This window comes from Solea senegalensis, linkage group LG14, assembly GCF_019176455.1.
Source record: "Solea senegalensis isolate Sse05_10M linkage group LG14, IFAPA_SoseM_1, whole genome shotgun sequence".
Lineage (NCBI taxonomy): Eukaryota > Metazoa > Chordata > Actinopteri > Pleuronectiformes > Soleidae > Solea > Solea senegalensis.
This window is the reverse complement of record NC_058034.1, coordinates 12,604,268-12,629,902: the sequence shown is the minus strand read 5'-3', so window position 1 is coordinate 12,629,902 and position 25,635 is coordinate 12,604,268. Positions and strand designations below refer to the sequence as shown.

Below are 25,635 nucleotides of genomic sequence, written 5' to 3'. Positions count from 1 at the left end.
TAACATTCAAACCTGTTTTTATGGCTGCCATATCTGGTCCATAACAGGTTGATGCACTAACCAAAAGCAGTTGATTGTAATTTATGGTTCGGCAGGGGGCACCGTGAGCTACCTAGAGGATAGTATGGAGGGCTACCATATTTACATATTATGTAATTTACTATTTAAGTTGTGAATATTATGCATTCAATTGCATACAAATTAATTCCAGCGCTTACACCTAACAATTATGACAGTTTTTAAAAATGATGTTAATGATATTTTACTGAGTGATGCGATTTGGTGACCACTGGTCTACGGCATAACAAACTAAAGGCATCATTTGATTACGACATGGCATGAATGTATTCAAAATAACAGCCAGCCTACGTTAAGGGTCTTCAATGCATCTGACTATTCTGTATTTTCAGTCTTAAGTTAAATCAGAAAAAGCCAGAGTTGATGAAATGAATGCTCAATCAGTGCTCTAATGTTCCTGCTACCTCACAACGGCTTTATTGGCCACTTGAGTATGAGAAAGGTTTAGTGTGAAATATTTAGTGACAGCTGATGGTGCGGACTGCGATATTCCAAGCACCTTACACTTTGCAAATGTTTGGAAGAACCTACATTGGCCTTCTGAAACAAGAACATACAGGACCCTCTATAGAACCAGGACTGTCAAAGTGAAACCATTTCAGAAGTGTCTTATACTTGTATCTTGTTCTCTTGAATGACCAGCAGGGGGATGATTTGTTGTAAAAAGTCAGTTTGTATGCAAATCTATGGCAAAATGGCCCCACTTCCTACTTACTTCATATCTTCACATATGATGGACACAGTGGGAGATTATCAGAAATGTACGAGCATTGACACCAAAAATGCAGCTTTGTTCTCACCTGTGGTTCTCACATGACCTCACATAAACTACCAATCTCTAGACCGCCAACTTCATGGTGGATTGACAGTGGGTGTAATTGCAGTAACCATAGACAGTGTACACTGCCCAGCCAAAAAGTTACATACTCTATTGCAGGGATCAGCACAAAAACATGTTCGAGGGTCAATGTTTTTGTAAGCAATTGAATATTTGGGCCAAAGCATGGTATCTTCATCAGACAAAGTCCCTTCAAACGTCTTCGTCAGAAACCAAAACCCACATTTGCTGCCTTAAAGTAACAATAATGTGGACGTTGTCTTTAATCACCAGCTTGTGATATGAAGACAAATGACTGTGAGATACTCGTACTGTTCATATTTATTGTGCATCATTTCAGTTTTAAGAATGACTGCTTCTACTTAGAGCCTAACACATGCAAGTAGTTATTTTAAGGACATTTAATCCCCAAACCTGGCTGTCTCCATGACAACAGCAGTGTTTTTATTTTTATTTTTCAAAGCAATCCTTTAGTTTAGGCTAACTGTCAATTCTATTTTTCAGAATAAAAGCTCTGAACTCAATATGAAATTAAAATTTTAAAGAGTCAGGGCCAGATACTGATGCTGGCGGGCCAGTTTCGGCCCACGGGCCATCAGTTGCTGACCACTGATCTACTGTTTGGCTTGGGGCCGACCATACAAGCCAGTAGGGGCAGTGTTATGATCTGGGGGTGCTTTAACTAGTTTAGGTCAAGACCTCAGTTCTAAATATATGGAATGGCCAAGTTTTTGAAGAAGAAGGGCTCAGGGAGCGTGAGACAACATTTTCATTACAAAGTCCAGGCCTTCACCACATTGGGAATCTTTGAAATGTGCATAAGACTGAACAGAGTGCTCCATCTCCATCATAAATAAGAGATCTTGGCAAAAAAACAAAGATTGCAGCTGTGATTGAAATGTGACATTGCATAAGCTCATCAAGGTGATGCCATAGCAACAAAAATGTCACTTTTATTTGGCCGAGCAGTGTCTAAAGATAGAAGAAAGAAAAACATCAGCATCACCTCCCATCATGTTAGAGGTTCAGCAAAGGGCCAAACTAAATAGTCAATGAACAAGGCCGTTTTAGTCATTTCACGTCATTTCTATCTCATAGATAATCTATAATTTAAAAGCAGTCTGTGGTGGAAACATGGCAGTGCAATGAAAACGTACTTGCATCTAGATTGTGGTAGATGTGCTGTAGTCGCACTTCCTGTCAAAAGGTTTCAGTGCTGTCTGTATCAGACATTTTTTTTCCCCTTTTATTACTGTTGTCGTGGTGTTAGTGTGTCTGTAGCCATTCTGTTAAGAAAACAATAATAATGCGAAAAAGGAAAAAAAAAAAAATGGAATTAGCACAAGACAGCTGTGTATGTTACGTGTCAATATGCAAAGAGGTAGTTGGTGTGTGATCCACACAAAGTCACTGAAGGTTCTGCTGTGTAAAGTTCTGGTTCCAGGTGAACACCTAACTGTTCCGAAAGAGGTCACTACAGAAGTGAACTTTGACTGTGTCCAAAGTCAAATTTCCTCCAATGCTAAACGGCTCCATGAAGATGTTGTGGCTGGGGAAGAAATCCAGCGTCCCGTCCTCCTCCTCCTCCTCCTCCTCCTCCTCCTCCATGTTTGCGTGTGTTGAGATGTAGTCGATGGTGGTGTTCGTGTCCAGAGACGTGTGCGTGTGGTCGGAGCTGTCCGAGTCGTGTGAGAAGCTCTTGATATACGTGGTCAGAGGGTACAGCAGCGTGCCTGGTCTCTGTTGTGAGGAGGCTTTTGTTGATGTGGAGATGTTACTGTTCTGTTTGGGCAGCTCCTCGACATCCACCAGGACCGGATCTTCTTCCCCCTGGCTTACACTGGAGTTACTCAGCTGCATTTGTAGCTTTATCTTTCCCTGTTTGGGAGAAGAACACACGTTTTAAACGAGGAACACTGAGCGGTGAAGTATTTTAAAAAATCTTTCTTTAAAGTACCTTCTCTTGGGTACACTCTTTTGCCCATTTGCTGTTTGCAGGATCTGGCACAACATCAAGCATGAAACACTGGAAAAACACCCAGAACCTGAGAGCGAATGGGGAAAATGGCTTAACAATATGGCCTGGAACCGTGTTTTTTTGTTGTTTTTTTGCAGAACTGTAAATGCACAGAATAATGACCCACAAGCTTGTTAAATTCTATCATTTGAGCCCTTATAGAGCTGCTGTTACTCACTTCTGTTTGACAGATGGAATCTGGCACAGACACACCAAAAGCACCAATATCGCTGAGATGAAAATACACACCAGTAAGAGGGACAATGGAATCTCCTCTGCAGGCATGACAAGGGAGAAACAGGGAGAAGATTTGAAGTTGCAGCATATTTAGTAATAATATAATAATAATACAGTTAGCTCCACGAGTACAGTGGAGTAAAAGAAACAGACAGTTATTATCAAGCGACATCTTGTCCTTGAACAAGTCTTGTCTTAAAGGTAGGGGTGTATTGCTTAAAACCCTCTTCACACCCCGTTTCTACTAGACAGGTAAAGTTTACTTTATGTCTTTGTGAGGATCTGTTGTTTTTCAGCATCACGTTGTCATGTGAGCAAGTATCCAAAAAAGCGTCACCGAAAAGTACCGTAAGTTACCGATGCTGTGCAGTGCTCGTGAATCTGTGTTCGTTGTGCGTTCCTGTGCTCTGGGGGCGGAGCTTCAGAGGGAAGTCTGAAGAGAAGGGCTTGTATGAAATTCTGCTGGAGTCTTAGACCTGGTATTAACATTCGTCGTTTGCAGTTTTAAATGCAGATGTGAACGCATTAGCTGCATCCCATTACAGAATGGGAAGCACATGTTAAAAGCCTGGTGTGAACAGGACCTTAAAAGGGGAAAGTTCATCTTTAATATAGTGTGGTAGAGATTTCATGAACGTGTGAAAGGTGCTTACGCTGGATGTGGAACTTGAGTCTGTGACCAGCAGGTCCTTCTCCTTCAGCTGTCCACGCAGTCATCCACAGGCTATAGTCAGCTGGAGGCAGATCTTTGGTCTTATATGTTCTGTCTGGTGCTAAAATGGAGTCTGAAATTCAAGGATGTAGAGCATAGAATCACTTAGAGGCTATATGAAGTTAGTATTTTATTTTAATAAACTAGAAACGTTGTTTTTCCCCCTTGGCCTGTACCTCAACCTCCTACCACCAAGTATCAAAAAGATCCTGCATCATTCTGTTCACAGTCAGACAAACGTCTTTGGCACCAAGATGGTGAATATTTTAAGTCAATCCTACATCATCAGCACGTGGTAAAACGCACCATCATGGCGCGGATACAAATATGTTTTGTGTCACTATATATAAACGTAAGTCTAACAGAAATGAAAGAGAACTATAGGGTAGGAGTTTAGAGTTAAGACGGGATGTTGTTATTCTCACAGTGCTTCTGTTCTCCACCTCTGCTCTTTAAATAGATGGTATATTTGGTGACGCAACCCCTTTGCTCGCTCCGGCGAAGCTCCATCCAGCTCACTCTCACTGTGTGTCCCTCAACCTCCGTCTCTTGGACCAGTGGACCACTCACTGGGGCTGCAACCAACAAGCAGAACCCCCAAAAAGGGATGAATAATAAGGGAATATTTATGGTGATAATGCTGCAGATTATTACCAGATTTAACTACACAATTAAACCTTATGATAACAGTTAAAGCTCAGGTCTGGCTGCAGTTTCTCTGTGAATAACTGCAGAATCATCTCGCTGCTATGAAGACTGTTGCTGTTAGAGCAAAAGTGTTTATTTAACAAATTACAGACCCAATTAAAACCACTTTTGTGATTTTTCTGGTTTGTTTGCTCCATATAACAAAGGAATCATTAAAATGGAATCATTTTGGTTTGTGGACAAAAAAAATCATAATTTCCAAGTTTGAAAAACACTGATTTTATGGACCAAGGGATTACGCGATGAATCAAATTATGAAAATAAGTGTGTGCTGCATTCCTCATTTGAAAATGGGCTCTGTCAAGTCAAGCAATACTATCAGACCTGAGAGAGGGAGCGTTGCTGTGTATATGACAGCAGGGCTAGAAGCATTTGTCCCTTTATGATTGTGTTTTCATTTTATCTTTGTGTTTTCAGTCAGACCCCACCCCGTTTTGGCATAAAACAAATCACTTCCTGTGTGCAGCATAGGAATTTTGCCCGATGACACGAGATCTAAACACATAATAAACATAGTGTGAACTGAACTCATCAGACAATGGCTTGAATGTAACAGACATTTGTTCACATTTAAAAGTTTTGCGCCACCGTTTCATGATACATTTAAAACTAGTGTCTGTACATATTATTACATTGTTTGAGGAAGAAAAAAAATCAGTTTCTAGCTTGAAGTTCTATTAAAAAATACAACGTACCTGACTCCACAGTGGCGACACCTCCAAACAAAGTCCTGGTCACTGAGCTCTCATTATAGAAAACATACAGAGCTCCCTTGTAGCACACAAACGGCTTAATACCTGTACAAAGTAAATAAATAATATATTTTTTTCTTTTAGTTCTTTTAGCTGTTGAGAGTTAAAACATGGTCCCACCTGTGATGACTGCATGCATGCTGTCACTGTCCAGTCTCATCCACCTGAGCTCCTCCAGCCTCTGACCCTCTGGATACCACTCCACCACATAAAAGGAAACAGGCGGCGCTGCACTTTCACCCTTTCTCCAGGAGATGGTGACATTGCTGTTGTCTACTTTCACCTTCACATCGTGAGATGACCGAGCTGAAACATGAGGAGCATAATACCGTATGTGTGAATATCTCCGTGGTTTATTTTCAATAATACCAATAGTCTTAAATAAGTCTGCGTCCTAATCCAGCATTCACCGGTACATGCTTTTGCTTTGTCTACCTTTTACGTGTCGTGCTGTAACTCTGGCAGGAGGAGATAAGCCTTTAGAGTTGCGAGCCCACACTGTCACATCACACTTGTCAGTACAGAGTGGGACTGAACAGTTCCTGGCATCAGCGCTGACGTTAGTGACCTGCTCAGATCCAGAGTCTGGGTTGTAAACTCTGACTCTGTAGTCTATGATCCTCCCTCTCGCAATGGAAATGTCGGCCTCCTACAAGTTAGAAGAGAAGTTTAAAATGTAAACACTTTGATTTAAGGAAAAGGAAAAGTGTTTTATTTTGTGGCTAGCTGCAGGAAGCTACAAAACCTTTCTGGGATTTGAATGTGTGAACATCCACTCAATGAAAGACGAGTATATAAGACACATCATTTCTGTTCAGCTGCTCCTTTCTTGTAAACTGAAACTGCGGCGTCTGTACTCAGGTTTCACTTACATTTCACACTTCATGTGACATTAAATCCACATAACTATGTGTGTATGTGTGTGTATTTGTTGGCGCTTTGAGACCTTTTCTGGACCAAAACCTGGTCCTAATGAGGCAGAACCTCATTTCTAGTCAAATTAAGGGCCAAGATTTGAATTGTGGTTAGGTTAAGATTACAGTTAGGCAATAACTGGTTAGGGTTTAATGAATGGAAGTCAATGCTCGTCCTTAAAAAGATAGTTTTGTGAACCTGCGTGTGAGGATGTGTGGGTGAGATTTTGCCACACTGAAACGTAACATCATTGCCAAACACTCTCACTACTGTTTTCTGCACAAACTAAAGGTCAACTGTTGACCACTTCTGATGTGTGACACACACACACACACCGATGAAACAGCAGGAGCAGTGTCTTGTGGTCATTGCTGTTCAGCAAGTCAAAGAAATGAAAACATAAATTGATTGAAAACATACTGCACCTTCCAGTAAACTGTTGGGGTTTTTAAATCGGACGCAGGTTCAGCGTACCACACGTCCAACGGTTCCGCAGGAGCTAAAAACGATGAAACATCAATGTGTCACAGTACGACTGAACGTGTACAACTGGCTGTTCTGTTTTGTTCTGTTACACTTCTTGTAAGTAATTGCTAAACATTTGTACCAGTCTAGACTCTGCAGGTTTCTCACATTTTCCTTTGTGAGCAAGTCTGACAGAAATGACAAAACACTTCTGAGTAGTTTTTATCCACTCAAATTAAATTGACAAACTCACAGTATTTACTGTACAACTAACTTCCACTGGCTGAATTGACTGTTACTTTCAAGTGTTCACCAACTGCTACTAAAAAAGCAACGTTTGTTTTCTTCTGCTGTGACACTGACCTGAATGCAGCGTATGTGTGACATGGGATAACGCAGTAGGGGAAGTAAAGGTAATTTCACCCTGTAATTTGTGTATAGTATGTGGGAAGTTCTAAGACATGAATGAGCCACCTCTGTGTACTGCTGCATTGCCTAAACAATGAAATGGAGGCTGAAATGATAAATAACTGAGTTCAAACAACCAAACAACCAAAGCTGACAGTCAGCACGACAGTTCCACCCAGAATAGAATATTTGACGCTGTTTTTCGAAGCTCATTACACGAGTTTCATTTCTCTCTTTCACGTTTTTAATGTAATGTAATGTAAAAAGACGTCACTTAAAGCTTGAAGAGTGAGATAATAACACATACTGGAGTCAGGGTCTTACATCTGAGACAGGCAGGCACAAGCTCAGTGAAATTGTAGCTACCAGCTCGGACTCCAGGAAAAAACGGATTTTAGCCAAATAATAAAAAGCTCACCTGATAAAATCTACATCAACCTTATTGAAATGTGGCCCTTTGTAAAACCGCTTCCTCCCTGCACCAACGTCCATACAGAAACTCTGTCATTTTAGCTCCAGGTGACGCAGGAGTCGTGTATTGCTGCCTCATTTGGTGTGTTCTTGTCACTCAAATACCAAAATTATAAACTAAGACACTTACACTTACTGATGAAGGAAGCAGTGGATCAACAACTGCCTTGTGCTGTGACGCTAAACTGCAGATTTTCTCTATGGATTTTGGTGCGAAGGGTTGAGCGGTTTACAAAGCAACACAAAGTTCATTTCCCAGTCTCATAAATGCTGCCTCGCATTAAGATGAAGTGGCAAAGATATTCTAGTGTATTGAAACTAGTGTTCACTTACACTTTTGTTCTAAAGTGACCTTTTGCTCAACCTGTTTTTCCTCTGTACTAAAACAGCTTCTTTCACTCTTTGTCCTCTGCCGCGGAGCTGACGATCTGTCATGACTGATCACCCGTAACTTACATACATTATCTTCACACCATCACAATGACAAATATCCTGCCATATTTCATATTACTGTCTTCTTTTTTCTGCACCCTGACCCTGAGTGTCGACATTTCCACGCATAGTTGCAAGTTCCATTTTTAGGGTTCGAGCACAAAGTGCGCAGAACCCTATTGAAATGCAAAAGATTATTATCATTTGTATTTCTGATTGACAGTAAGGCTTGTTTACTTAACATATTTCATTCAACTGTGAAAGACTTTCTCAGTGGCTTACAGGTTTCCTGCCGGCAGACAGTAGTGAGCTGATTACTGCCTCAAAACCCAAAAGTAAATCCAATGACTTCATTATCTGATTGTGTGGTCAGATAAATTACCACAGAGATGATGTTTGGCTTATGTTTGAATCAGTTGTAATTTGATTCTTACCCTCCTCTTGAGTCCAGGTGGAAATTTGTGTGCTCCACTGGCTCCACTGGCCAGTGCTGAGTTTAGATCTGGCTCTGAAATGGTACAACCTGTAGGGCTCCAGAGAGGGAATGGATCGGTCCTGTACTGCACTGGTCTGCACAATCTGTAAGTCAAATACACATGTTTACATTAAACGCTGTATTTTTCGTCTTTTGCTTGCGCTGCAGTGTCGTCTTTGATGACTTTGTGAGAACACCTCAGCTTGTTTTTGACACCTGTATTTAATTTTGACTTCTCATCAGCTTAGTACTCACATCTGTAGTTTGAATTGAATCAGCAGCAGTTGAAAGACAACTGGCTCTACCACTGAGCTACCGTCAGCCTTATATGGTGGTGTATACAGTATATGGTGTTCTTGAACAATAACCTAAGTGTAAATCAAGTTATCTGAGAGAGAACTAAACTGATCCGTGTGGTGAGACGATGCTCCCATTTGGCTGTTCTACTAAACTACTGTGCATGCAGGTCGCTTTGTTGGCAAGATCATTACTCCAGCATCGACAGTGACTGCAGTGAAGAAGCCAAACAATATTAAATAAAATATTTCATATTTTAAAAAGATTATTAACTTACAAAAACTATGTGCTACACCTTTTATGTAACCACGTACAACTTCTGCTCAAACGTTCAAAAAATATGGGTCAATCTGATGGATTGAGACGTCTTTCTTTATCCTGCACCTTTTCCAACCATGTTACAAACAATGATCAAACACATATTTACAGAGGTCACTGTTTCTTCCTTTTCTTTTGGCTTCTGTCCTCATGTCCTCCTTCACAACATCCATGAAAACTTCTCTGTAGTCTTCCTCTTTTCCTCCTGCCCTTTGTCCAAAATAATCACTATCCGTCCTCTGCATGTGACCAAACCATCTCAACCTTGACTCTCTGCGCTACTGTCGCCAAGTTATGCATCATAGCAGGTCTCGCTACCATCTTGAAGACCTTCCCTTTTTTTTAGTGTTCCAGTTCTCCTTCAGTCACACATCAGCCCTGACACTCATCTCCACCCACTCCACCCTGCCTGCACTCTCTTCTTCACCTCTCTTGTGTACTGTCCATTGCTTTGGATGGTTGACCCCAGGTCTTTAAACTCATCCACTGTACCTACCTCTTCACTGTCCTTCACACACCGGTTTTCTGTCTTGCTCCAACTAACCTTCATTCCTCTTCTCTACAGTGCTGACCTCCACCTCTCCAGGCTGTCCTCCACCTGTCTCTTACTGCAGATTGCGATATCATCTGCGAACAACATAGTCCATGGAGACTCCTGCAAGACCTCATCTGTCAACCTGTCCCTCAGCGTTACAAACATGAAGGAGCTCAGCTCTGATCCCTGATGTGATCCCACCTTCATCTTGAACCCCACAGCCACTCATTTACTGCAAATGTGGTGCGGTTGGTTTTCAGGTTGGAGTGAGGTATGGTGAGGAGGCCTAATATGGAGGATCAAAGTGGTCTGAAGGTGGAGTTGTGAGGGTTCATCAAACGTTGCTCCGAAACGAGCAACTGTGATGCGTTAAGATGTCTTACTTGGTAGAAATAAGATGTCCATGTCTCTCCTGCTGCTTTGTATTGGATCTCCAGGTGTTGAGTCACGACGCGCTGCTCCACTTGGATAATGCACTCACGGGAGGAGCACGCGACTCGTCCAAGAACAGGAGTCAATGGCATGGCTACATGAAGAGTGAGTGGGGACACAGCGATCAGACTTTAACTTTAATTAAAGAAAAAAACAATAATACATTTCTTGCAAAGGAATACACGCGTTGTCAGCAGAAGCCGGCAAACACGACACGTCTTACCAATGTCACTGAGTGAGTAGATGATGGGGGAGGAGACAGAAGAGCCCAGTGGATTTTGGACTTGTACCCACACATAGATAATCTGGACAGATCTGGGCACAGTGAGGCTGACAGAGTGTGAATCGCTTCCCTTATTGTGTGACTCTCGGTCGCTTGTGTGATTTCCCGATTCAGTTCTCACCCTGAAGCACACAAATTCAAGTGTCATGTGTCGCTATAAGAAAGGCCATGTTAAACACAAGCTTAGTTTTCTTTAAACTCACCATAGTACCGTGCTGTCAGTAAGATACGTGTCCCATCCTCGCTTCCAAGTGCACAACACATCTCCTGTTTCATTATTCTGGATCTTGTAGATGCATGAAATATTTTTTGGATGATCCGGTGGATCTGAAGGACAAAGATCACACAAATGAATTGTCTGAGAACCTAAATATTGAGCTTCTAAATGTTTTAATGCTGATGGTATTAATAATAATGTCGTCATTTACATGAATTCTTTTATTTATTGAGGATCTTGTGGTGTGCGTTCCTAAATAGGAACTGAACATTTCATATATGTCAAACAAAAAGAGGGTTGTCTTTGCTCCCAAATTAGAAACAGCTTTGTGGTCAGTTGGCTGCAACACTTTGCTGAACTCACGTCTCCAACGTGTGAATAGGGAGTACTTAAATAAAGAAGAGAAAGCAGAAGTTCTGCTTTTTGTAGCTTTGAATGTCGACACAATAAGCCTCGACATGAAAGTCTTATCTTGAAACGCAGGGCAGCGTTAAAAGTGAAAGAAAAACTTATGTGAGACTCTTGGATCTGTTAAACTGTATCAGGAAAGGCTGCTTCATACTCACATCCAGCTGAGATGTCCAGTCCACACGGGTCCAGTGCAGGACAGTTACACTGACAGCTGAACGTATTCCTTTTTGTGATGTTCACCACAGTCAAATATATGGTTGTTAAGTTGAGCTGTGTGTGGCGCTGTAGTGTGGGCGGCTGCCCACTGTACATGGATCGCTTGCACTTGCAGTTAAAGCTGCAGTAAATGTTAAAAGTGGAGTTGCGCTGCACCACATGTCCAGCACTGGACCAGATCACACAGGATTTCTCACCTAAAAAGCACAAATAAGGCGTGTTTATAATGTCTCACCTCTAACAGAGTGTGCCAGTTCAGTGAAAATAACACATTATCACTTTATTATTTAAATTTAGAGCAGGTGAGAGAATACAAGGCTGCACACTTTTCTTATAAAAAGAAATCTAACACTTTTAAATAAGCAACATTCAGGGTGGGTTTTAGTGTTTTTAATATTTTTGATTGCTCTGTGTGATGTCTTGTTTGTATTTTACCCTAATATTATTATTAAATATTATAACATTTGGACTATAGGCCTATTAAAATAATGTACATGGAAGACGTGAGTATCCACGCAGTCATGTGGGCTTACCTGTGCAGAGCTGCATCATCAGCAGAAAGACAGCGGTGAAGATGGACCATGTTTGGAACATGATGATTCATCAGTGACTGTCTCTTTCTGTAAGATCCTTACATGACAACAGGAGCTGCTAAATACCTCTTCAAATAAGCACACACACACACGTATTAAGTCAGGTATGGTGATGAAATACAGACATTCTACTGATAATCATGTTAAGATGAGAAGACTTTTCATCACAGTACAGGAACAATTCAGTGATCATTTTGTTGTTGGCAGTAAAAACTGGGTAATAGCAGTGGAAAGAGTGTGACGGACATAATGTGGACATTATCAGTTTTGATCCAAAGACATTTTCACGAGAAGGTGTGACACTGATGGTAGCCTTAAATAAGCCCTACGTGTAACCAACTTGTTATCAGGATGTTAATTCAGAAGTAACAGGTTATTACTATAACATTATGTAGTTATGATTACCATTACATAACCTTCCTATTATATAACTATCACCATATTACTATATTGTTAGCAGTTACTTATAAATAAATAATAATAATAATAATAACAACAACAATAATAATAATAATAATGATACAGAACACTCACCGAGACATCACAGTCCAGTGTCACATCAACCTTTTGGGTTTCATGAAGTTCCGTCCCATGCGTCAGACACTCTACCCATCTGTCCTCACAGCTGCATGTCTCACACTGAAGAGGCAGCGGAGACACAGATGCTGCTGCTGCTGCTGCTGTTGTTGGCTCCGCCTCTGGTGGAACACTGAAGTCCCAAATAAAGGCACAGTTCACCAGTGAAGCCAAACACACACACACACACACACACACTCATGTTCGACATTCATGACATGAGGGGACATTGCATTGACTTACATTCATTTCCTGGAGACTTACTCTAACCCTAACCACAATTACTACTGGCCTAATCCTAATCCTAACCCTAACCCTAACCCTAATCTCAATCTCAGCCTAACCTTAAAACATACCTTCACCTTAAAATGTAGTAATTTACGTTATGGGGACTTGCTTTTTGTCCCCACAAGGAAGACAAGTCCCCATAATGTGACTGTGTAAACAGGTTTAGGTCCCCACAACATTAGTAATACCTGGACACACACACACAGAGAGAGAGAGAGGTGTGTGCAGTCCACACTGACTTTTCATTTGTTTCTGCAGTTTAACCAAAACCTCATCCTCTGACCATAACCGTTAATGTCTTACTCAGAGTAACCTTAACCACAACTCACATCATAACCCTACATTCTAACCAGTTCCACAGAAATGACACTCTGCCACACCAGGACCAGGATTTTGTCCCCAAGAGGACTAGTGGTCTTTAAGCGATGACAAATCAACCACATACACACTTGTAATTCTTAAGAAAACTGGATCACTCGATCAGGGCTGGTTGTCGTGACTGATAACCTGAATCGATTTGATTCTGTTTCCCGTGATCCTGATTTGATTTCATTTGATATCGAGTCATTCAGAGAAGACCAACTACAGTTTTTTAGGAAGTATATGTCTTTGTAGATTTGTATAATCTGGGGATTTAAACAAAACAGCATATCAGTAGATGCAGGTGACGTGCACCTTTCTCCTTGTGAATCCTCAAACCGACTCCTCTATGGTAACAGAATTCTTCAGACTGACAGTTAGATCATACATTTGGCTTTCAAAGCAGAAGTTGCAACATCACAACAACCCTTTTTTTGTTCTTTTTTTTAATCATCATATTTTCCAAAGTCTCTCAGTCAGATCCACATGTGGTGTTTTGGGGGGTTTTCCCTTGTAACTGAAACATGTTCCACCCTCAGGTGCACAAACACAATGCAAAGTCAGAATCAATAAAGAAAATACAACTGCACTGTTACCAGATACTCAGGAAGTGTAATAAGTTACTCATTACTCTTTTAAAAAGCAGTAAAAAATGACACCTGAAAGGGCAGTATGCAACTTAGTCAATATCCCTAGTCTAAGTGCAAAAAAAAGGTAATGGGCAAATTTCTCCCAAACCTATTACAGAACGTAAGATGATAGTTTTAGGGGAGAGACCCTTCTGAAAGTTTAATTTGGTTATGAATGGGGAACTGAAAGAACTCTCAGGAAGTCCTGAAAGAAACGTGCTTAGCTGAAGATGGTGCATGTGTGAGCTGCACTTAGAGTATTATCTGTGACAGGGAAACACCCACCTGATGTTTATCTGGGTGTGTTTTTGGAATAATTTCACGCTCTGTTTTGTGTTACATGTGTAAACATTAAACACACTTTTAATTTCAAACAGTATAGAGGTATATTTATTTGGTACTAGCTCTTAAAAACCAGTACATTTAACTCTAGCATTACTAATGGTAAACCAGACCAGACACCAACCTGGCAACCCAAATATTTTCCTTTTATTTACCTTCAACCATAAAAATATTTAAACATTTTACATTCTTTTATTTATTGTTAATGCTTCATATTTGTATATTCAGCACAAACACAAATGAGAGCAGAAAGAATAATAGTTACAAAGGCATCAACGCAGCATATCTTTATTAAACATACAGTGAGATTGCTACACATGCTTTCAATCAAACTTAAAGGTCCAGTGCGACATTTAGCAAGGGTTTAATGACAACAATAGAATAAGTGCCCAGAAGTATGTTTTTATAAGTGTATTCTTTCTTTACAATAAAAAGCATCTCGCCTTTTGTGCCTTATAGAGTTAAGTAATTTGAATTAAAGAGCCCACCATGTGCCATCAGGCTACTGCTGCAGCAAGTCTGAAGACAATTTCAGGTTTCACCTTATATATATACATATATATGTATATATACAGTATAATTGTAAATTGAAACTGTGCATAAAATCAGGCTGACAGAAACGCGTCCGATGCAAATGAAAAAAGAATGTCTGGTGGAGAGAGTGGAAGAATGGACATGTGAAGGCCACTTTTGTTCCCTGATGGACTTGGAAAAGTGAGGGGTGAACTAATGAGTCCTCCATTTGTTGCACTTTGCAGTCTCCCCATCAGATGTCAGTAATTATTACACACTGGACCTTTAATTATCAGTTTGTATTATCATTTATGGCCCTGTGATGACCGGCGATCTGTCCAGGGTGTGACCTCACCTTTCGCCCCATGACAGCTCCCCCGGGCCGCGACCCTCATGTGGAGGATACAGACCATTGGAATCATTATTTTCCTGTGTTGTACTGTTACTGAGGTGGTGCTTGAGTAATGCTTTCTTGAGTCAGTTTAGTGCATATTCTTCATTCATTCAGTCATTTCCACGGCTCCAGCTAGTTCTGTGTGGCGTTGAATGAAGTGCAGCTGACAGCAGCTAGCTGGGGGAAGTAACCATTAGTCAGCAAAGTCGCTACCGTACACGTTGACGGACATGTGTCTGCAATGTCAGGTGTCATTATGTCCCCCTGCTGTAACTCCACAGAGGCACAGTTCACCTCAACCTCACACTCCGCCCCCCTCGTCCCCGCCTGGAAGTATCTGTGCGGCGCACCTGATGTTTCAGGAGCTTTAGGCCACAAAGGGTCACCAACAGAGCTGAGAGCCTGCAGGTGTGAAACAGAGCAATCCACTTCCACACTAGACAGCAAGCCTCCAAGTAATCCCTCAAATACACTTGAAGTTGTGTCCTCCTCTCTATCTGCTGCCACACTGTTTGACTCGTCTTCTGTCTCCTTCCCCGTCTCTTCTTGTGAGGCCAGCACACTAATCTGGGGTTTGTAGCTGATGTCTTGCAGCTGGCTGTCCACAAGCACCGTCCCGACGTCCGTCTCTAGTGAAGGCGCCTGTGCTGTGGTTTGTCCCGGTCCAGTTTGCGATGTCTCAACGTGGATGACGGGATAGACGTCTTCCCTCCCCTCCAAGGAAATCAAACTAACAGGAGACAGCAGAGGGTCGCTGTCGGTGGACGCGACACAGGGTTCACTGCTGTTCTGCTGTGAATCAAAAGAACACAGAAGAGTCAGATTCAGCACACTTAAAATATTTGACCTTATCTTTGCAGATACGAATAGGACACATAGGTAAGTAGACTTTTTAAAGTAAAACAAACAAGATAAATAAGATTATAAATTCATCATTCCTGAATACACTGGAAAGATACAGGCTCCCTCTGAAGGCAATTTGCAATATATCACTAGGACTGTATGTTGGAGATCAAACCATTTTTTTCAGTCACTCTCATGAAATATTAAAGTTTGTGTAAATATGATTTATATACTCTGACTTTGTCGCCCCATGAAAATGAAAACGTTTTACTAAAACCTTACACAAATCTGAAAGAACAAAACAGTCAAACTTAGATTTGACCTACAGGTTTAAGTGGGGACCAAAATCTGTTCTTCTTCTCTACTTCATTTCCTCATCTTTGGGAAGGTGCACTGCTCACTGGTAAACTCTATCGTTGACAAACTGACTTTTAGTATTTACTCCATAATTCTTTTTACTCTTTTTACTCCACAACTGTGAAGAGGACTTCAATTACTTCCTGAATATCTGGAAATTCACCACAATCAACCTCAAGAGGCTTATGCAGGTTTTTATTTATTTAGAGAACAGAGAACAGAAAGTCCCACAAACTGTCAAACTTAAAGTGAAAAATGAATTGTAATGCCAGACCAGGTCCTAGCTGTTGCTGTTTTGGTGACTGTAGTGAAAGTAGTTCATATAACAAAAGGAGACACAGCTGCCATCATTCACCGCATGGCTTCGATTACCTGGAGTAGTCTGATGGCATTGCTGTTCTCCAGTTCTGGTAAGATCACGTCGAGCCAGGCAGGTCCCCAAGATAGACACTTTTGTTTAATCCTGAGACAGAAAGACATTTGGGTTTTATAAGATTGATGGTGATGATTCTGTATTAAACACACTTGCCTCTTCGCAGTTGAAACCAGCTGTCACACTGACCACAATCAGCACATGTTTGGACACATGGTAGGTTTAGGTTTCTGTTTGTGTTAATCGTGTGGGTTCTTATTTGTGCACTCATCCTGTGGCGTGGCATTTCATGAACGCGACCACAGTGGCATTTTTTTCCCTGAGTATTAGTGAAACAAAACTTATGCACAGAAGAAAGCAGTCGTTTACAGAAGACTGCAATAACCATAGCATTATTACGGTCACCTAAAAGGGTTGTTTAGTTTCTAGGTTTTTTTTAAAGTTTGAATTAACATAAATGTAATGCAGATATACAGATACAGACATCTACAAATATCTTGTATCTGCGTAAGTTTACAATGTTTGCCTCTACACCAAAGTCCATAGAGAAAATCAGCATTTTTAGCTCACATGGGCAAAAAGTGCTTTACAAACTTTCTGATAGCGAAATAAGGCATATCCTTGAAATGTTGAAGACCGCAGCAGGTGTAGATCTTATCAGGTGAGTATTTTCTTGCTGGAAGCCGTGTTATCAGAGTGAGTGTCTGGATCCCAGGCTGGTTCACAAAAATGGAAGTACACTTCTACACTGCTAAGTCATTGTTGCTTATGTGTCAATACCTGATATGACAACACCTTACCTGGGGTAACACTTTAACTGTAATAAGATGATATATTTTCTGTTGTCTGTCATGATGATTTATCTCCTCCATTAATAATTATATGAAATTTAAATGCAATATCATTTAATACCTTTTCCTCACGCAACTCCAGCACATCATGTTTACCACGATTGCTATGAAGAGGGCTATGATGACAACAACTTCGATCACCACACCAACTAGAGGAGATGACAAAGCAAACAAATAACAGTTTAACAGACGAGTTATGAAGGACTATAGCTGCAGGCCAGGCTAAATGAGTTGGTGTAAAATAGCTTTTTTTTGCAGACTGACCTGTAGGGTCTGCAGGCTGAGAGTTGACCCGGATTCCATGCTGACTTTCTCCTGCTGAGGTGGATGCAGTCATTTGCAGAGAGAGAGCTCCTTCAGGACAGTCCAGCCAGATGTGTCTGGAACCAGAGCCAGGCAGCACCACTGGAGAAAAACAACAGAGTCAAGATTTACTCTCTCATTGTATTTATTTATTTTTGTTAAAGCACAGTATGTATGTCACTGATATCTCATATAAACCCAATTCAAAAGCCCCAAACTATCACTTTAAAGGGAAAAAATGTCAGGGTTACGACACTGTTTTCACCAAAGTCAAGGGACAAAATCAGCCCTTCCAGCTCATGTGAACGTGGGGAGCTGCTGGTCTAATGTCTATAACAATATACTGTATAATGAATCAATGTAAGCATATTACAAACACTAATATAATAAGTGGAAAATTCCTTCACATCTTTTTTTAACAGTAAATTTTACATACAAATGCACTGTTTAATTAAAATAAGTCATCTAACTATGACATTTTTGTCAAATGTTAGACGACATATGACATTTTTGTCAAATTTTGAACCACATACTAAACCATGACATTTTGGTGACTTTTTGGACCACATACTAAACTATGACATTTTTGTCAAGTTTTGGACGACATACTAAACTATGACATTTTGGCCACTTTTTGGAAGACATACTAAACTATGATATTTTTGTCAATTTTTGACCACATACTAAACTATGAAATTTTTGTCAAATTTTGGACCACATACTAAACTATGACATTTTTGTTAAATTTTGGACCATATACTAAACTATGACATTTTTGTTAAATTTTGGACCACATACTAAACTATGACATTTTTATTAAATTTTAGACCATATACTAAACTATGACATTTTTGTTAAATTTTGGACCACATACTAAACTATGACTTTTTTGTCAAATATTGGACAACATACTAAATTATGAAATTTTTGTCAAATTTTGGACGACAGTCCAAAATCACCCAAAAAAGTCATAGTATAGTATGTTGCTGTAAAGCAAGAGTGCCAACCAGTACACCAACTATATGGCATCACATTCTGGTTACCCAAAAAAGTCAAGAGTTTGGTATGTTGTCCAAAATCACAAAAGAAAGTCATATTATAGTATGTCGTCCAAAAGGTCACCAAAATGTTATAGTTTAGTATGTCGAATGAGGTGAAGTATGCCATCTCTTATTGCCTTGTTTCGTAAGAAATTAATAATCGATGATTTGATGAATCATCCATTCTGTGTGGTCGTGTAATTTCCCAGTATATAGCAAAAGCCAGCAGATTCTTTTCCAGCCCACTCCGCGGAACAAAAACAAACCATGAGTGACCCACTGATGTTGTGTTTTCTGTGTCATGATGCACTGCTACGCATTGTCTGCAGCTGACTAAGCCGCTTCAAATCTCTCTCTGTGCAACGCGAGGCGATTTGGCCACAGCCCAGAGACCCAGATTTACTTTAAACCACTTCTGTTTTGGACGGTTACGCCAATTGTGGTTTTCATGTAAAAGAATAACCAGCCTAACCAACAAACCCAATTTGTCAACAGGACCAAACAGACGGGTAGTGTTTAGTGTGTCTGTTTAGTCCAGTCCAATTCTGTTGTGTTGTCTTCCTGTGATGAATGCTTATCTGACATATCACCGTCTGTTTGTCAGAAATATGAAAACGATCTTGACGAATTGTATATCTTCCAGATTTCTGGTAATATTATGTGTGTGTGTCGATGCGCAGTGGCACTGTGTCTATAAATAGAATTTGATATTAAAAACATGAATTTTCCACCTCATCTTTAACACCATAAACACACAAACATGCATGTGCAAGTGGAGAGAGAATAGTGAGGTCTGGCTCTGAGGCTCTTAGGTTATTTTTATCCTCAATGCTCGCGAGCACGTGTCTTCCTTTTTACACACCTCTGTCCCTCAGTGACTTTTCTCTTTATATCACATCCCTCCCTCTCTCTCTATCCTCTTTATGTCTCCCTCTTCTTCTATCCATTCCCACTCTCTCTCTCTCTCTCATATATCCATCCATTCATCAGAGCTGTGTAAGTGAGGCTGCACGGCAAAAAAGAGATGAAAGAGACCATGGGCTTTTCATCACTGACACACGTACACACACACACACACACCCACGGCTCATCTAATGTTGCTTGTAGTGAAAGTAACAGATGTCATAGTTTATTTTCCTCAGCGTGAGACCTATTTTAAACTGACATTATTCAATTTTTGATTCAGATTGTGCCCATGTGCATGTGTATCTCCCTCTCTCTCTCTTTCTCTCTCTCGCTCTCTCCATATACATATATATATATAGATATATACATACACAGTATATATATGTTCTATACATGTGTATGAAATGCTCCTGTTTAAAACCACAGGATGTTTGGTACGTTTACACAACATAAAGGGCTGTCAATTGGTTAAATTGAGTAAGTGAAATCAAACCTTGTAACAGAAGTATAAACTATAAGCTGTTAAGCACTTAAAACCCAAATTTAAGTGGTAATTTTTTCAAACATTGGCAAAAATCCCTTTGCCTCACCACCGCAGAAATCCTCTCTGCAGCATCTTCAAACTGAACGAACTGTTGTGGATTTGACATGGTGCTGCTGAGTGGGGCCTCGACATCTCCACACTGGAGCGTGGTTGACTCCTGACATACAGCCTTTGTGAGGTGTTTAATATGGCGGTGAATGGGAGGAGGACACGCCGACAGGCAGAAAGAGCCCTTCTTTGATGGGATTAGCACAGTGGCAGACAGGGACTAGTGCTTTAGATTGATTAAAGTGTAATCCTGATGGATAATCATGCCTCCTGATGTGACATGTGTGGCCAGCAGCCTGATGTAGCACCACCCCCACCCCCACCCCCAACGCTGTCATACACAAACAAACAGCATTTCCAGTCACATTCATGCTCCTCTGTCTCACTATTTCTTTTCCATGTCTCTGTACTTGAGTGCTGGCTCTTGAAAAAGGTCAAGAGGAATAGACAAGAGCTGTCACTGATGAAAAATTAACCCTATTCTCATGTCATCTGTCACTCATCTAAAATGCATTAGGGGGGATTTAAGGGATTGTGTTGACCGTATACCTCATTCGCTACATATTTCTGTTTTGGAGCCTTATGTTCACGGAATGCTTAATTGAGTCATGACATTCGAAACTGTGAAATTATTCCTTTGTTTTATTGTATTACTGAAATCACTAAAAAGTATTAAAATTTAGATTTAGGACATTTTAAAGTGCATTTATACTGAACCCCAGTCATTTTTGTGTTGCGGTGGTCACATCAGTTAAGCAAGGTTTCTCAATCCTGGTCCCGGGAACCCACTGCCCTACATGTTTTAGATGTTTCCCAGATTCAAATGGTCAGCTCATCAACAAGCTCTGCTGCCTGATGATGATCCGTTCTGGAGGTGTGCTGGAGCAAGGAAACATCTGAAACAGGCAGGGCAGTGTGTTCTCAGCACCATGATAGAGAAACATGGCAAATATTTTCCCAGGTTGTCCTAGTTCCTCTCTTCCTTTCTGCTAAGCTTCACTCAAAAGTGAAAGCTTTCTGCAAAAAGTCTTTCTGATGCAACATCAGGACCTTGGAAGCATGTCTGTGCCTCTTTTCATGTATTCACATTGATTTTGATTCTCATCATGTGAAAAATGTCCGTACCACTGCACAAGAAACTTTATTATTTATTATTTATGTATGTAGAACAATTGCCTGTGCTCCCACTTGCTTTGAATAAAGAATCCATATGAACTACGTTGAATTAAACTAAGCATCTGACCAATGAAGTGATACATATTATTTGTAAGATACAAACAGTAACTATAACACATGGTGCTGACTTCATGTTTAAGACTGTAAATAGTAGTAAACGGTAGAAAATATAACAATGAATGAAAATAACAACTGGGAAGTCTGTCACCTGCTTTGTGTTACATGGTTCAAGTGTGATCTCTCAAGTTTTATTGTTCACAAGAAATTCTTTTTTCACCCCACAATTCATTTCCAGTCACAGTCAGTCACAATGTGGAAGTTGTTAAAGGGGAGTGTAAGTTGAATGCTGAACTGTTCAATGAGATGACTGGAGCTGGATATCTGTGAATGATGTTGTTCCTGTTTGAAACTTGACTCTTAAACAGGCAAATGTTGGCTCTGTGGTGCCAGGACAGTGCTAAAATACCACTGTGTGCCAATAAATCACTCAAGTTTTTCATCATTTGATTCTTTTTTCATCGATTGTACACTACAATATTTTGGTTCTCTAGTGTTGTTGCCATAATAAATAAATGCAACCACACCACACTGTGCTATTAAGCCACTCACAATTCACAGCAGGGGAAGTTACCTCAGAGCAACAGCCCCATATTTGGAGCATTTAGGACACATTAGAAGCATTCAAAAGAAATACAGGAGGCTACTGTTGATCTGGATCAAGTCGAAATATAAAGAAATCTTCGGAAAGTTATAGACTAAATAATTCATTATTTATCTGTTGTATATCCATTGTGTCTGCCGCACAAGTTTAATTATTTTAACTTGTTGCTGAGACGACGGTCAATCAGTGTTGAGACTCTCCGGGTGACGTCAAGTATTTGCCAGCGGCCAGACTCCGCTCAGGGAAGTGTATTATTTTTGTGTTTATGGTGTTGTGAAACAAGACGACGGTTTCTACTTTGTCGTACAGCTCCGAGTGTCCACACACGAAAACAATATGTCTCCCAGAGCGGAGACTGGTACTTCAACTCGAGCGACAGATGCGATTTGAGCGATAGACGTGATGGGCGCGATTTTTCCGTGTCGGTGTTAACACAGCATTACTGAGTTGTATGTCCTGACCTACTGGATACACATCATATTCTACAGACTAAAGAAAATATCTTTGTTTCCAAAATGCACAAATATCACACAGTAATCGTGTACCATTCCGTCGCAATTTCAGTCAAAATAATCACAATTACTACCTAGTATCACGGTAAGGTGCTTTCCACACAGACATAGATAATTGGGTTCAGGTTTCCAAGCCTTGTATTCCAGATGTGTGATTCATGGGAACAGTTGTGCATTCGGGGCACTGACAGTGTGGAATTGTGGGCAGCTATCAGTGCTTGCATTATCATGATGGGAAAGAAAACGCTCTGAGCTCTGTGGAGTCTCCGTGTGATAGCCCGGAGTATGGGAACTCTTCAACAGAGGAGGAGGAGGAGGAGGAGGAGGGCTATTTATTTTAGGTTTGTATAACACGGCCAGGGTCTGAGTATTTTCAGCAGTAATGTATTTGTCATGTTCTGAGGGAGATTAAAATGGGATTATGGCGGTTTTTGCGGTGACTTTGTGCATTAGCCTCGAGTATGGGAACCCAGTTAGCAGCCAAATAAAGAAAGTGGGTCTTTTATTCTGCGGGTTGCATGAAAGAGGCAGCAGAAGAAATTGTAGTAAAGTGGATAGTGGGAGAATGACAGAGAACAATGAGTGGCAGTACATACAGGCAATTAGGAAAGCAAAATTAAGAAAACTACCGGCAGCTTGCAGGCAGCCATAATACAAAGATATTTATTTCAGCTCCCAACAATAATTACACACACACACACATACACACACACTGAGTGATCTTTATGTATTTATTCAAAAAAGGTCGCCCCTTGTCCATGATTATTTTATCTCACCTGCACAAACTGTGCATTCCTCTCCTCCCTCTCTTTCTTATAATAACACCGCAACTCGAGTGACAGCACATTCTGGCTCACAAAGCAGGGGACGGAGGGGAAAGAGATTGATTTTGAGGGAGTAATAGAGGAGTAAAGTATAAGGCTATAAATGCTGGTATGTGGTCAGATAAGGCGTGTGATTGACCTTGATTCTGCAGCTCTGGTCTTCAAAGAGTAGGGGGAAAAAAAAACAAACGTCTTAGTTTTGCTGCTTTTTGCATTTTGAAGGCATGTCAGCATCTTTACTGCAGTGACCTCGACACCGATGGTAAAATCTTGATGATTCAATGAAAATAAAGTGGACTGGTGAGGATGCAGCTGTAAGTTTTGTATCATAATTTACTTGTTTGTTACCGTTATCATGACTTTCTTTCTTCTCTCTCTTGCCGAATCTCTTTGTCTTTCAGAAAAACTGGCCTCACACATAATAAACAATGAGTTCTTTTTAAGCTATACATACAAGCAGATTCGATTCTTTTGACTTTGCTTTTCTCCTCCCATGTCACTCACACTGTGTGATATTAACAGACTGTATATTAGCATATCTCACATCAATGTTGTGGGGAAAGTTAGATTTTTAAGGTCCTTCAAGGTTATTTTCTGATAATCGCACAGTGCCGGTGCTTCAAGTGTATGCTAATGAGTTATATACCCTGTGCTTCATGCAGGAGAGTGAAAAGTGCTGACTTAATTTTGACTGATTTTGGGAGATAGTGTCATTTCTGACTGGTGACTCTGGCACTGTCCCTTAACAATGTGAGCTGATAGCTGGATGAATGGATGGATGGATGTGTCACATTCCCGTGCCCCGGTTTTGTCAAGATTAAACCAGTATTTTTGACATTGCTTCGTTTAATCAAGAGTGACAAATGCACAGTAGCAGGTTTCTGTATCAATCATGCTCATCACTCATGCTGAGTACATTGTTGTTGAGAAGATCAGGGGATTGTAACAGGGAAACAAAAAGCTGAGTGTCAGGGATTTCAAAATCATGTTGTTAGATTCGCTGTAATCCCTTGTATTTTTGGACAAAGCTGGGTGCTGGTGGATGAGCAAACTCCCCTGAAACTGTAAGATTGTTCTTTTTAGAATCTATTTTTTTCTGGAGAAACACAAACTTTGGACAGAGCCAGGAGCTTCTGCACCTAATTAAGTCTTTAGTGTGAGTCATTCTAAATTGTATTTTGGCTCTAGCTCTGTCCCTGTGATGTAAGAATGGTAATGTATTGCAATGTAAAAGTTAGAAAACGTGGAATTATTTCTTTTACGGCAGTCTAATTTGTCAGAACACTGGCTCGTTACAATGTCTCAAGCATTTTAAGAGGTTTGCGTTTCTCATCATCTATTGTTTATTGTCAATTAGACTATATTTTTCCACTGTTGCACAGCTATAAATGGGCGTACATAATTGTTTGATGTTTTATACGGTAAATGATACTGAGTTGATACTTTTTGTTTTAAACAAATGGGGTTATATAAGTCTCTCTGTCATAGAACTGCTTTTAATTTCTTCATTATTTCGATCTGTTTTCCTTTAATTCTCTTGAAATGCGGACAAAGCTTTCACACCACTTTATTCTGCTCATCTTGACAAATACAACAAGAAGAAGCACAAGCAAAACCCCCAAAAATTTTACATTTACCAGATAATTATACTAAGGACAAAAGGGGAGAAACAGCGTGAAGCTCTTATAGGTTTGTGTTGAGAGAAAGAGCCGAAGCTCAAAGAAGAGACAGGTTAGTGAAATCAAGGCCAAGTGAGCGCTCAGCAGGGAATAGGCAGATAGAAAACTTGGCTGCATTCCATTTACTGAGGCGAGAGATAAAGGAGGTGAATTTGTATGTGTGTGTGCATGCAGTTTTGTTGAACAGCAGGGGAATCCCTATGAGGTGTCCAGCTCCCACAGTCCTTTGTTTTTCATTTGTGGTTATTCTTGCTATGTTCATAATGTTGACAAACAAAAACACTCCTGTGACTATATTTCAGCAGGATGGATGTTCTAATATTTAAAAACCTATGGTTAAACAGTAAAACATTGTGGTTGAGGTCGTCACTGTGGCCTAGGCAAAGCCCAAGTTATATTTAATTTCTTCAATATTCTCTCTAAAGTCACATTAAATCCACGCCAGAATGAATCACTGACAGAAAATTCTAATTATTTTCAAGAAATGTTGCAGAGCAAATGTCAATTTTATCAAGGAACACATGCATGAGCACAACTGTGCTCCGAACCAGCACACAGGGTGGTCCAAAGCTTTTCACTGACTGTGGCCTAATATTTCTCCATTTA

The 25,635-nt window shown here is 40.4% G+C and overlaps 2 protein-coding genes across 4 annotated transcripts; both read right to left on the bottom strand.

Annotated features, from left to right (window-relative positions):
• Positions 1-1,225: 1,225 nt before the first annotated feature.
• On the bottom strand, positions 1,226-12,478 carry il12rb2 (interleukin 12 receptor, beta 2a). 2 transcript variants are annotated; one of them, XM_044043159.1, is made up of 16 exons: positions 12,345-12,478; positions 11,751-11,878; positions 11,157-11,414; positions 10,577-10,700; positions 10,314-10,495; positions 10,042-10,184; positions 8,468-8,612; positions 6,683-6,756; positions 5,778-5,991; positions 5,463-5,648; positions 5,286-5,387; positions 4,326-4,457; positions 3,824-3,955; positions 3,112-3,208; positions 2,874-2,961; positions 1,226-2,794 (listed from the first exon to the last, which is right to left on the bottom strand). In XM_044043159.1, the coding sequence occupies exons 2-16, from the start codon at positions 11,809-11,811 to the stop codon at positions 2,369-2,371; spliced, it is 2,364 nt and encodes a 787-aa protein (XP_043899094.1). In that variant the 5' UTR covers positions 11,812-11,878; positions 12,345-12,478; the 3' UTR covers positions 1,226-2,368. The 2 variants fall into 2 exon arrangements, with proteins under 2 accessions (XP_043899094.1, XP_043899093.1); XM_044043158.1 differs by having other exon boundaries at positions 4,308-4,457; positions 12,345-12,477.
• A 1,799-nt stretch (positions 12,479-14,277) lies between these two features.
• On the bottom strand, positions 14,278-17,765 carry il23r (interleukin 23 receptor). 2 transcript variants are annotated; one of them, XM_044044507.1, is made up of 4 exons: positions 17,601-17,765; positions 17,398-17,485; positions 16,485-16,575; positions 14,278-15,704 (listed from the first exon to the last, which is right to left on the bottom strand). In XM_044044507.1, exons 1-4 carry the CDS (start codon positions 17,671-17,673, stop codon positions 15,045-15,047), a joined length of 912 nt encoding a protein of 303 aa, XP_043900442.1. In that variant the 5' UTR covers positions 17,674-17,765; the 3' UTR covers positions 14,278-15,044. The 2 variants fall into 2 exon arrangements, with proteins under 2 accessions (XP_043900442.1, XP_043900444.1); XM_044044509.1 differs by having other exon boundaries at positions 14,278-15,701.
• Between the last annotated feature and the right edge of the window lie 7,870 nt (positions 17,766-25,635).